The 13,257-nt window shown below is 36.6% G+C and overlaps 1 protein-coding gene across 4 annotated transcripts in view; it reads left to right on the top strand.

Moving 5' to 3' along the window:
• Positions 1 to 11,200, top strand: part of USO1 (USO1 vesicle transport factor) — a 96,592-nt gene extending 85,392 nt beyond the window's left edge. For all 4 annotated transcript variants that reach the window (XM_011927197.1, XM_011927196.1, XM_011927198.1 and 1 more), the window contains 7 exons: positions 1,367 to 1,505; positions 2,370 to 2,533; positions 3,728 to 3,814; positions 6,495 to 6,593; positions 7,975 to 8,082; positions 9,292 to 9,507; positions 10,196 to 11,200. In XM_011927197.1, the coding sequence (XP_011782587.1) occupies positions 1,367 to 1,505; positions 2,370 to 2,533; positions 3,728 to 3,814; positions 6,495 to 6,593; positions 7,975 to 8,082; positions 9,292 to 9,507; positions 10,196 to 10,285 (903 nt within the window). In that variant the 3' untranslated portion in view covers positions 10,286 to 11,200. The remainder of the gene's footprint in view (positions 1 to 1,366; positions 1,506 to 2,369; positions 2,534 to 3,727; positions 3,815 to 6,494; positions 6,594 to 7,974; positions 8,083 to 9,291; positions 9,508 to 10,195) is intronic.
• Positions 11,201 to 13,257: the final 2,057 nt, after the last annotated feature.

Raw genomic sequence — 13,257 nt, forward strand, 5'->3', positions numbered from 1 at the left:
TTTTTTTTTTTTTTTTTTTTGAGACAGACTCTCACTCTCATTGCCCAGGCTGGAGTGCAGTGGCTAAGCACAGTGCCTCATGCTGGTAATCCCAGCACTTTGGGAGGCTGAGGTGGGTGGATTACCTGAGGTCGAGAGTTCAAGACCAGTCTGACCAACAATAGAGAAACCCCGTCTTTACTAAAAATACAAAAAATTAGCTGGGCGTGGTGACACATGCCTGTAATCCCAGCTACTCGGGAGGCTGAGGTAGGAGAATCACTTGAACCTGGGAGGCGGAGGTTGCAGTGAGCCGAGATCACACCATTGCATTCCAGCCTGGGCAACAAGAGCAAAACTGTCTCAAAAAAAAAAAAGAAAAGATAAATGGAACGCAACCTTAGCATCAAAAACATTGAATATAAATTGTATTGCATCTACTTAATTAGTGAGGATTAAACATTATGTTTTGAAGACTGTGTAGCAATATGGGGAAATTATGATAGAATGTTAAGTAAATTAAAGGCTACATAATTATATATAGACTGATTATGACAAATTTTAAACGATGGATTGGGGAAAAATTAGAAGAAAATAAAGAAATACATCAAATTCCAGCCAGGCACGGTGGCTCACGCCTGTAATCCCAGCACTTTGGGAGGCTGAGACTGGTGGTCAGCCAGTCTCCTGACCTGAGGTCAGGAGTTTGAGACCAGCCTGGCCAACATGATGAAACCCCGTCTCTACTAAAAATACAAAAACATTAGCTGGGCATGGTGGCGGGCGCCTGTAATCCCAGCTACTCAGGAGGCTGAGGCAGGAGAATTGCTTGAACCCAGGAGGCGGAGGTTGCAGTGAGCTGGATCGCATCACCGCACTCCAGCCTGGGCGATAAGAGCAAAACTCCGTCTCAAAACAAAAAAGAAAATAAAAGGACGTCAAATTCCAACTATGGTTTTATTATGATGGTAAAAGCTGGAAGCTCTTTTATCAATTTCCTGTATTTCTCATTGTCTTTTAATATTAAAAATAATATAGATGCATATGTATATATACATGTACTAAATTTCTTAGTTTGATGTAAATTTTTAAATGGTTTTGTGACCATAAAATGGAGTTTTTTCATTGTATTTCCCACTATAATTGCAAGCTGTGCCATGGTGTTTATTAATGGAGCCTTCCTTGAAATCTTGTAGTTCTACTGCATGTTAATTGGCCTTGATGGATATATTAAAACACCAAGTTGCTTAATTATTGAATCATTTTGGAAGTGTTGAGCACTTTAGCATACTCTCCCAAAATGTGACCTCTAATTTTTAAAAGTGTTCACCTTCTTAATGCTAACTAGTATGAATTTAAAACACATGAATTATGTTTTGTTCCACAGGATCTGCAACTTGAGGAATTAAAGCAGCAGGTTTCCACATTAAAATGTCAAAATGAACAGCTCCAGACGGCAGTCACCCAGCAAGTATCTCAGATCCAGCAGCACAAAGACCAGTATAATCTTCTTAAAATACAGCTAGGTAAGTGTAGCTGAGCCATCACAGTGATAGCACTCAGGTCATTCTTTCCTCAAGAGCTGGACAAAGTAAAAGATTATTTTTGTGACTAGTATTCTTCTAACCTTAATCATGGTGACAAAAAATGTAAATTGGAGTTTAAAGCAAAATAGCATGATAGTTAAGAGTAGTTAAGACTGGACCTTTAGAGATTGAAGTCCAAGCTTCTTGCTACCTGTTTATCTGGCCCATTGATTCTCAACCATGGCTGTATATTAGAATCTCCTGAGACGCTTTTTTTTGTTTTTAAATACCGATGCTGATACCACAATAGTGTTTCTGATTTAATTAATCTGGAGTTAGGTCCAGGAATCAGTAACTAGTACAAGCCCACCGGGTGATTCTAATGTATAGCTGATTAAGAATGACTGATGTAATCTTTCAGTTTCCTCTTCTGCAAAATGGAGATAGTAATAACGTTTGAGAACTAAATGAAGTAATAAATGAAAAATTTAAGTTGTGCCTGGAAAATGGCAAGAGCTCCACTGCTTGTAAATAGTATTATCCTACAGTGCTTGTGAAGATTTTTTAAAGGGATTTTATTTTCTCATATTCAGTTGACAGAATTGGAATTAAAATTACTGTAATTCTTAATCATAGATCACCAGGCCATGCAGTTTAGTCAAGGCTGTGCTGTTTTTTCTCCCAGAATCCAGAAAATATTATCAGTTCGCTATTTTTATCAATATACCATTCTGCAAAGATGAAATGTGATTGCAAAAGTGCTGCCAAAGTAATTGAATTAAGAAAATTATATATTTGAATCTTCTAGTTCAAAAATGAAAAGCTTAAGTTTCCCATTGGCTTTTAAAATGTTATGTCTAACAGGAAAAGACAATCAGCATCAAGGTTCTTACAGTGAGGGGGCTCAGATGAATGGCGTTCAACCAGAAGAAATTGGTAGATTGCGAGAAGAGATAGAAGAATTAAAAAATAATCAGGAACTTTTACAGAGCAAGCTGACTGAAAAGGACTCTGTGATTGAAAATTTGGTAAGTAAATGTTTAAAAATTTAAAATAAGAGTTCAAGAGTGGTTCTCATTATACTGCCTTTTTTTTTCTTTTTTTCTTTTTTGTCCTTGGATCTCTTAAGCCAGAATATCATATGTTAAGATTTTACAGGATGGGCTGGGCACAGTGCCTCACGCCTGTAATCCCAGCACTTTGGGAGGCTGAGGCGGGCAGATCACCTGAGGTCAGGAGTTCGAGACTAGCCTGGCCAACATGGCGAAACCCTGCCTCTACTAAAAATACAAAAATTAGCCAGGCATGCTGGCAGGCACCTGTAGTCCCAGCTACTCAGGAGGCTGAGGCAGGAGAATCTCTTAAATCCAGGAGGTAGAGGTTGCAGTGAGCCGAGATCACCCCACCACACCCCAGCCTAGGCAACAAGAGGGAGATTTTCTGTCTCAAAAAAAAAAAAAGATTTTACAGGATGAGCTTTGGAGTCAAACTGTTTAAGCTTCAGTGCTTCCTGGCTCATTGAATTTAAGCAATTTAGTTAACCTCTTTAAACTTGTTTCCTGATCTCTAAAATGGTAGTGGTAATGTCTGGTTCATTGTTGTGAGATTTAAGTGAAATACTTTCTAATACATAGAAATTATTTAATAAATGTCTACTTTTATGCTCTTTCTCCATATGAATGCAGGTAAATGCTTCGATTTAATAAATTACAAATTTTTTTTTGTTTTTTTTTCTTTAGAGACAGAGTCTCGCTCTGTTGCCCAGGTTGGAGCACAGTGGCACGATCTCTGCTCACTGCAACCTCCACCTCCCGGGTTCTAGCAGTTCTCCTGCCTCAGCCTCCCGAGTAGCTGCGATTATAGGCTCACACCACCACACCCGGCTAATTTTTTGTATTTTAGTAGAGACAGGGTTTCACCGTGTTGCCCAGGCTGGTCTTGAACTCCTGACCTCACGTGATCCTCCCGCCTCGGCCTTCCAAAATGCTGGGATTACAGGCGTGAGCCACCACACCTGGCCTACAAATGGATTTTTAGCCATTAAAAAGTTGTAGACAATATGTGCTGTGTTGAATTTCTATCTTGGGCATAAAAATTAAAATGTTTATGTGAATTTTTTGGTAAGCACACGTATGATATAGTTTATATGTGTACAGTTCTGTTTTCTTTCTCATCTCTTTATACCGCGTATATTTTATAGTTTATTTTTGTGCTATTTGTAGAAATCTTCCCAGACATCTGGCACAAATGAACAGTCTTCAGCAATAGTTTCAGCTAGAGATTCTGAACAAGTTGCAGAATTAAAACAGGTAATTTTCCACTTTGATCCAATTCTACTTTGTCGTGTTTTAATTATACTAGAATAACAGCCCTATAGTTTCACAAATCTAGAACTGTATTAGCAGATGTAAGTAAAATTTAAGTTAAGACAACCATTTGAAAATCCAGAAGCTGTTTCTATTTATATAATAATGGTACTTTGCTTTTTATTGTGTTTTTTTCAGAGATATTCTTCTTAAAAAATCTCAGCATCTCACCCGTGTTATTTATAGATTATCAGTGAACTAACAATGAAAAAATTTAAATTTATGACTTGCAAATATGAAAATAAAATCTTATGCCTAATTTTCATATACTATGATAATTGCTTGACTGAATGTATGGGGTTTTTAAACTGTTTTGTCTAAAAAATACTGAATTTTAAAATTGAAAAAGAGAAAAACAAAAGGTAAACTTACGTATATCTCAATTAAATGACTCCAGCTAAAAAGTAAAATAAACTTTTTCTGCGATAATTTATAACATCTAGAAAAGCAAATTAAACTGTTTTCTACTTGCTTATAGTATTTATAAATTCCTGTTAAACTAGATCATACAGATTTACCTTTATCCAATGAAAAAATGTAAACATACTGTTCAAGAAAAGAATCAAAAAAGAGGAATGAACTGTGTACACTTAAATAATGTAGCAATTAGAAGAAAACTCTAGAGTATATTATCCCCAAACAGGTTCTGGGGCTTTTTTCTTTCCTCCTCTTTTCTTCTCTCTCTTTTCTTCTTTCTCTCCTTTCTTTCTTATTATAAAAGAAATACATGCTTCTTTTTTTTTTTTTTGAGATGGTGTTTTGCTCTTGTTGCCCAGGCTGGAGTGCAGTGGCACCATCTCGGCTCACTATAACCTCCACCTCTCAGGTTCAAGTGATTCTCCTGTCTCAGCCTCCTGAGTAGCTGGGATTACAGACGCCTGCCACTGCATCTGGCTAATTTTTTGTATTTTTAGTAGAGACAGGATTTCATCATGTTGGCCAGGCTGGTCTTGAACTCCAGACCTCAGGCAGTCCACCCACCTTGGCCTCCCAAAGTGCTGGGATTACAAGCGTGAGCCACTGCGCCTGGCCAAGAAATGCATACTTTTTTTTTTAAATCCAAGCAATACTAAAAAAGTGACCATCCTTACTAACCTAGGACTGACTGACTTCTTTCTCCCTCCACTAATCAACTGGCCCTAGTCCACTGACATGGCTGCTTTGGAAGAGAAATGACTGAACATAGAGAAATTTTGTCTTATTTTGATAATGTCCATGTACCTCAGAGTAGATTCTAAATATCTGACCTTTGTTTAAAAAAGGAATCACTTATCATTGAGGATTTTCAGGTCTCCAATATTTGTTCACAGTGTTTTATTTGTGTGGGAAGGTTAATATGCTCTTTTGGTTTTATTAAGTCTACCGATACTAGAACTGTATTAAAATTAAAGGGAATTAAGTTACTAATACATAGCCTAAGTTTGTAAATCCTAAGTAAAAATAAGCTATTTAATTATGTTTCCCAGTGAAACTTTAATTAGATATTTTTATAAAAAGCAAATTGCCTTTTATTTTACTTACTCCAGTTTACTTACTTTTATAAACTTTAGATTGTAAAAAAAAAATGTATTTTTAAGTGACAGTTTTGTTTTTTATAATATATAGTAAAATACTATATACAGAAAACTATAACTCATTTTAATAACTAAACAAAATAATTAAATTAGAAAAGCCATAAATGTACATGATAGAAATTTTAAAGAGAACCAAAAGAAAAGAGCCTTTAACTTGCCATTGTCCCACCACTTACTCAGTGTCTCCAGACATTACCAAATGTCCTTGGAGATTGGGGGATATGGGGAGAAATCACTCCTGCTGAGAGCCATTTTTATAATTGCCTTTCTTTTCCTGTACTTTTTTGGAGGGAGGAGAGAGTGAGAAGTTTGGAAATTCAACATTAATAAAAACTTTCAATTAATACCCTGGTTTTCATTATAGTACTACTGCTTTCATCTATGTTTGGTGGTCCCTAAAGATGTCCTGTTTTGCCCAGTCACATAATAAACCTCAAGTCTTCATCTAGGAAAGGAGGAACAGTTGCCTGATGCCTAAGATTGAGACAGGGATCTGATGATCTATTTCTTAAATAGTCTTTTAACCAGCCCTACAGTTTTTAACCTCATTTTTATCTGTACTTCCAGAGGTATCTAATGATACCAGTTCCCAACCTTTCTGGTAGTTAATGCATTCAGTGTAAGTCAGGTACTATCTTAACTTTCTCAGTGGTCATCCTAGCTTTCAGCTTTCTCAGGTGTGCTTAGTTACCACTGTTACTGGCTTTCTCAAATTCCCCAGTTATATTGCTCTCTTCTATAAGAGAGCAATATATGTTTTTGTTTGTGTAGGTTTCTCCTCTCTCCCTGCCATCCTTCCTTTCTTTCTTCCTTCTCCCCTCCCTTCCTCTCTTTATGATTTTTTTTTTTTGGCATGGGGGTTCAGGAGGGAGCAGAGGTAAATGAATGTGTTGAATTTTCCGTCTTGAACCCAAAGTTCAAGAATAGTTCTTTAGAGTTAGATTTTAAAACTAGGAAGTTGTAAATCATATTTTAAATGTCTCTGTAAATATTTCCTTGATGAAATTAATACCATTTAATGTTATGACTCAACTATTTTTGTTTCTTAGGAACTGGCAACTTTAAAGTCTCAGTTAAACTCACAATCTGTGGAGATCACCAAACTACAGACAGAAAAGCAGGAACTGTTACAGAAAACAGAAGTGTTTGTAAGTATTTTCTGTTTTTCCTCTGGAAGGTAATAAACACAAGGTTGATGTATTATTTCTTAGCCACAATGAAAAAGAAACAAGCTCATCAGATAGCATCTTCTCTTTAGATTACTTACTAGCCTGTGTTTAGTAACATAGGCTTCGTATTCATGGTGGCAGTCCTTTTATAGTCAATCACCAGATTAGTTTATTCAGGTACTTAAAAGTTTATTTTGCTGGTATCACATTCTATTTCTGTCCTTTCAGTCCAAGCTGGCAGTTTTTCTGCTGTCATAAAATATTCAAAAACGCTTACTGTTTTCTCCAGAACATGCTTTCTCATACTTTTGCAATATAGGTAAACTGACAATTTTCCAAATCATCTCATTCTGATTCTTTTTTGCTTAGCAATTCCTTCTTCAATTTATCTCTCTTCTCTCACATTTTACTTTAAGCAACAAGGAGAAACCAGGCTGCACTCCAACACTTTGCTTGGAAACCTCAGCAAAATATCCAAATTCATTATTTACAAAGTTCTGCTTTCCACAAAACACTGCAACGCTAATTGGCCAAGTTATTTAACACTTTATAGCAAGGATTGCCTTTCCTCCAATTCCCAGTAACGTGTTCCTAGTTTTCATCTGAGACCTCACCAAAAGCACCTTTAACATTCATATTTCTGCCAGCATTCTTCTCACTATGACCATGAAGCTTCTCTCCAACTCTGCTCTTTTCTTTCTGAGCTCTCACCAGAATCACTTAATCCATATCTCTACCAACAGTCTTATCAAGGTGATATAGGCTTTTTCTACCATGCACCTCAAAAATTCTTAAAGCCTCTACTCATTACACAGTTCCAAAGCTATTTCCACATTTTTAGATATTTGTTGTGTCAACACCCCACTTCCTAGTATTTTAGAAAAAAAGACAAGGAAAGACTGAAGAACTGTTATTCAGGAGTGCCTTTTCTAGCATTTGAGAAAAGATTTGCATTTCACTAATAATGATATTTGGCTCAATTTATCTACCTATGTAGGATGATAGTATGGACTTACAGGAAATTTATGAAGGAAAGGCTTTGAAAAATAATCTGTGTTTATTAAATACTGGGTTACAGTTACATTAGAGCTGACTTGCTGATTACTTTTCTGGGCTTAATTACCCTGAGGCACCTTAGCCTAGCCTTCCTCTTACTCTTATGAGATTTGATGCTCTTCCATGTGGGAACAGCTCGTCTGACAGTGGAGAGCACTTTGTTGCACGTAAATACATGAGGAATTATATTTTCTGTTATTGAAAGTAAAATAATCAAAATGGCAAAAAAATTAAATAACCACTTTGGGAGTTCATGTTGATTGTAATGTTTAAGAGACATCTTTTTTTCCATTTCTAATTTCAGGCAAAATCAGTTGAGGTGCAAGGAGAGACCGAGACTGTAATAGCCACCAAAACTACTGATGTAGAAGGAAGACTATCAGCATTATTACAAGAGACTAAAGAGTTAAAGGTTTGTTTTTGGTGCAACTTTTATTTACTGTGTATAATATGAAACGAACTCTAGGAAATGTTATATATGTTTCAAATTCTTAGTTTTATGAAGAAAGCTAATGATGTGTAATTTTATCTCATAATATTTTCACTCCTATATTGATGATTTAAGATGACACAAATGAAGATGTTTTTGTTTCAGGTGTTTTTTTTGGGGGGAGGGGGTTGGTTGGTTGGTTTGTTTTTTTTTGAGATGGAGTCTCGCTCTATCACCAGACTGGAGTGCAGTGGCATGATCTTGGCTCACCACAACCTCTGCCTTCCAGGTTCAAGTGATTCTCCTGCCTCAGCCTCCTCAGTAGCTGGGATTTCAGGCACCGGCCACCACACCCAGCTAATTTTTGTACTTTTAGTAGAGACGAGGATTCGCCATGTTGGCCAGGCTGGTCGTAAACTCTTGACCTCAGGTGATCCACCCACCTCAGCCTCCCAAAGTGCTGGGATTACAGGCATGAGCTACCACGCCCAGCCTGTGTTTTCTTTTTAAGATCAATATCTAATCACAATAACAAAACAAGGAGCACAAATTTAGCTAATTCACAAGCCACATGTAGATTTTCCATAAGCTGTAGAACACAGGAACGTTAAATCCTGTCAGCATATTATTGTGTGAGAGAGACATCAGAATAAATAACATGAAGAAAGGAATGAGGTCACATTAAGGAAAATAATGTATAATTGTGCTTTTTGGATTGTGGCCAAATTATTTTATTTTTAAACCATAGATTTTTATTTGAAGCTATTTTCTTTTCATTTAATTGTATGCTTGAAGTTGGGATAAAAAATTTTTTTTAACTTGAGCTTCGAGTTCTAAAATTCTGGTACTAATCAGACTTGTGCTGTAAAATGCTTTGTATTTCTGTTTACTCCTCTGATTATCTGAAATGGTAATACTTTTTTTAAGTCTCTTAAAGGTTTTTTGAGGAATAGCTAACTAAAACTGTTTTTTGGATGTTCAACTGTTTTTTGGCAATAACCATTTTTGATGAACAGTCTAACAAATTCATGTTACTGTGTGTGTTAAACCTCCTATACCCTTAACCTCCACCCCTAAATTCCTTAGGTTGAACAAGTACAGTGATTTGTCATAGAAAGAAACTATTTGTTAAAAACTCTAGGAAAATGAGTGCTAATTTTAGATTCCTGCCTTTCACCTTTCTTTTCCTAGAATGAAATTAAAGCTCTGTCTGAGGAAAGAACTGCCATTAAAGAGCAGCTGGATTCATCTAATAGTACCATTGCCATTTTACAAACTGAGAAAGACAAACTAGAGTTGGAAATTACAGATTCTAAAAAAGAACAGGATGATCTCTTGGTGCTCTTGGCTGATCAAGATCAGAAAATACTGTCATTGAAGAATAAACTCAAGGATCTTGGTCATCCAGTAAGATTAAAATGTCTCCAAAAATGATTTGTATTATGTTTTAGTGTAATGCATTTAAAAGATTTTTAATGTAGCATGGAAAAGTTGTGCCTATATTATAGGAATGGATATGTAGGTTCATGAATATGGTGCCATCTATACTGTTTTCACTATTTTCATTGAATTTACTTAATACACAGATTAGGTTCAGTTTTCAGTACTTATAGACTATTTTCTTTTGGACCTTAAGCCTAGAAAGTGAATTGATTTGATTGGTAACAAGACTGTTGTCACCCACGTGTGTCGTTATCTTTTGCCGTGTTTGGTTCAGATTTGTAAAGAGGTGTAGCCATTTATCAGCAAAGTTAACTGATATGTCTCATTCATATTAGAAATGACAGCCTTCGGCATCAAATCAAATAAATCAGATGGCTTATATTCTAATGTAGTTACTAGAATACAAAATTTGTCCGGGCGTGGTGCTCACACCTGTAATCCCAGCACTTTGGGAGGCTGAGACAGGAGAATCACTTGAACGCGGCAGGCAGACGTTGCAGTGAGCTGAGGTCGCACCATTGCACTCCAGCCTGGGTGACAAGAGCAAAACTCTGTCTCAAAAAAAAAAAAAATTATCAATAATATATATTGTTAAATGTTGAATGTGACATGAACAGATTTTCACAATATTAAATACATCTTTTTCCTCTAGGTTGAAGAAGAGGATGAACTTGAATCTGGAGACCAAGAGGATGAGGATGATGAAAGTGAAGATCCTGGCAAGGACCTAGATCATATCTAGCTTTAAAATCTCTAGGAACAGTAGAGATTATATCATAACTCCGAAGATGGAATCTAAACTTTGGTTTACCTCCACGGAAAATAAAGATTTAGAAACCAGGTGGAAAACATTCACTATTAAGACTATTGATATATTTTTGTAATGTTGCCACCCATGTTGAAAACCTTAAAACTAAATTTATGTAGAACATACATCTTTTATTTAAATCCATCTGAACTGTCCCAAAATATAATTTGCAAAGAGCTTCAGACACCAAAAATATACCATTTTAAGGCATGTGGTGGCAATGCTATTTGCCTTAGTTCATTGGTTGTTTACTTTGCAAAATTTGTGACTTTTAAGTACTAACACATTTGATTGAATGTGTATTGAATTGGAGTTATTTCTAAATTCAGTGTTTGAGTCCTTAGTTGATGATTTTCTTTTAAATAAATTAGTTTATTTAAAAGCAAGATAGCCTGGGCTGGGAGTTAGTGTATATCATCAGCCCTCCATCTAATGTGATTGCTAAGATGTGCAGGATAGGACAGCTTAGAATGAGTGCCTTGACACCTACATATGGCTGCATTCCATACCTCAGTGAAGAAGCCGAAGGATGCTGACACACAGTGATGTGGAGGGCGTTCCGGAGAAACTTTTGCAACAGTGTATTAATGTGATTGGTTTTGTTTTTGTTTTAAGCTAAACATCTAAAACAAATTTCAAGTTAACAGTTCATATAACTCAGATTTAGTATTATTGTTTATCATAAAACATATTATGTTCCTAGTTTTAAAAAGACCCAAACTATGATTTATATAATTTATTGGCATTTTTGCTGAATAGGTGTAAGTCAGATAATAGATTTTAAAAAAGTAAATGAGGCAATGTGTCAAAATTTAATGTTTCATAATAAAAATAGATACGTTCACTTAATCCTTGGTCATGGTTCCCTTTTTTTTACATCTTGAAAGTATTTTATTCCTAATAAAAGGCCAGTGAAAATCATGAGGCAACTTCTCTTATTAGGGGTACACAAGTATAACCGAATGTTAAAAACAATCTTCTTTAAAACCAATGATTATGATTCCCTAAGATTGGAGGGGGTTAGTTTGAAGTACAGAAGTAGAAGAGGTTGGAAAAGGGTTTGGATGTTTTTAAATCCAGCACTGGAGTTCTTGGCAATGAGTTCCTATTAAAGAAGTGGGTTTACTTAAAGACAAGATAACCTGGGCTAGAAAATAACATATTTATCTGCCTTTGGTATATCTCCCAAAGTGCTGGGATTATAGGACACAAACTTTTGAAAGAGAAGGAGTATCACTGTCTTGATGAAGGAGACAGCCGTATGTTACGGAGCACTTGTGAATGCTGCACTGTGCCCACGTTCCACCACTATTGCCATCAGAAAAAGAACTACATTACTATCACCAGACCAGCTCAGATAGGGGAGGTCTTCCTAAAGTTGATAGCACATAATGAACCATGAGTTAATGACTACCTTTCAGGCTAATGTACGGTTAAAGAAAAATGGATCAGGAGTGAGAATTTGTAAATACAGAATACCAAAGATCTTCATTAAGAAACATCAGCAGAATCAGTGCTGCTGTGCCAGTCACTCAGGATGGCTTGGAGTAGGGAAGACAGGAGGCCTCATAGCTGCACAGTTCAGCCCAGAGCCAAAAGGGACATCTTCTTAACTCCAGCTGTAATTTTTTGCCTGGATTGCTTCTAGAGCCTCCTGAACCGGTCTCTCTGTCTCCATTCAGGTTATTACCTCTCGTACCCCATACTCCCACCATTCTCCATCTTCACCACAGTGAGCTATGGCAGGTGCCAACTGTTTGGAGTCCTTAGTACAGCAGATAAGATTCTTACCCCTAAGATGTTGGTATTGGGAAATGGAGCCCTTGGAAGATGATAGGGTCTTGGGGACAGAGGTCTCAATAATGGGATTAGTGCCCTTATGAAAGAGGCCCTGAAGAGACACCTTGCACTTCCACCATGTGAAAGTAGAGTGAGAAGATGGCTGTCTATGAGAAAGTGGGCCTTCACCAGACAGCAAATCTGCCAATGCCTTGTTCTTGGACTTCCCGACCTCCAGAATTGGGATACGTAAATTTCTCTTGTTTATAAGCCACTTGATCTATGGTATTTTGTTACAGCATTCCAAACAGACATGACAGATGACAAATTCTGCTTTCTCCTTTGTCACTTTGCTTTTGCACATATCTTTCCTCTGGGTCAGCCCTCTCATTAAAGGCGGCGTCCGTGTAGCAAGGGCTACAGTAGTGGAGCAATAATCATAAAGCATGAAACCTTGTCCTTATGATTTGAAACTTATTCAAGTGTAGTTTATACCTCTAGCACCCCTAAAAGAAAAGACTAATTACCCAAAGTTACTAAAAGAGGTAAAGCGACAGCCCACATTTTAATGGGTTGAGTTACTGGTCTGAAATTATGCTAACAGAAAAATCAAACCCCTTAATGTTTCATAGTTTCCTTACAACCAGTTAAGGGTGTCATGATGCTCATCAGAACTAGTGATATTCACTGGTACAGCAAAATGTGTTAAATCATTTAACTATAGGCATTGGGAATATAACAGTGAAAAAGACAAAGTCCCTTTCCTCATATAACTTACATTCTGAGTGTAAACACACAAGAATAAATCTAATAAAAATTCTACACCTTTACTTTTTTCCCTTTTTTTTTAAATTTATTTATTTACTTTTTATTTTTATTTATTTATTTTTTTTTTTTTTTGAGACAGAGTCTTGCTCTGTTACCCAGGCTGGAGTGCAGTAAGGCGTTCTCAGCTCACTGCAACCTCTGCCTCCTGGGTTCAAGTGATTTTCCTGCCTCAGCCTCCCTGAGTAGCTGGGACTACAGGTGCCCGCCACCCTGTCCGGCTAATTTTTGTATTTTTAGTAGAGACAGGGTTTCTCCATGTTGGCCAGTCTGGTCTCAAACTCCTGACCTCAGGTGATCCA

The sequence above is a fragment of the Colobus angolensis genome, unplaced genomic scaffold (assembly GCF_000951035.1).
Source record: "Colobus angolensis palliatus isolate OR3802 unplaced genomic scaffold, Cang.pa_1.0 Scaffold70, whole genome shotgun sequence".
NCBI classification, from domain to species: domain Eukaryota; kingdom Metazoa; phylum Chordata; class Mammalia; order Primates; family Cercopithecidae; genus Colobus; species Colobus angolensis.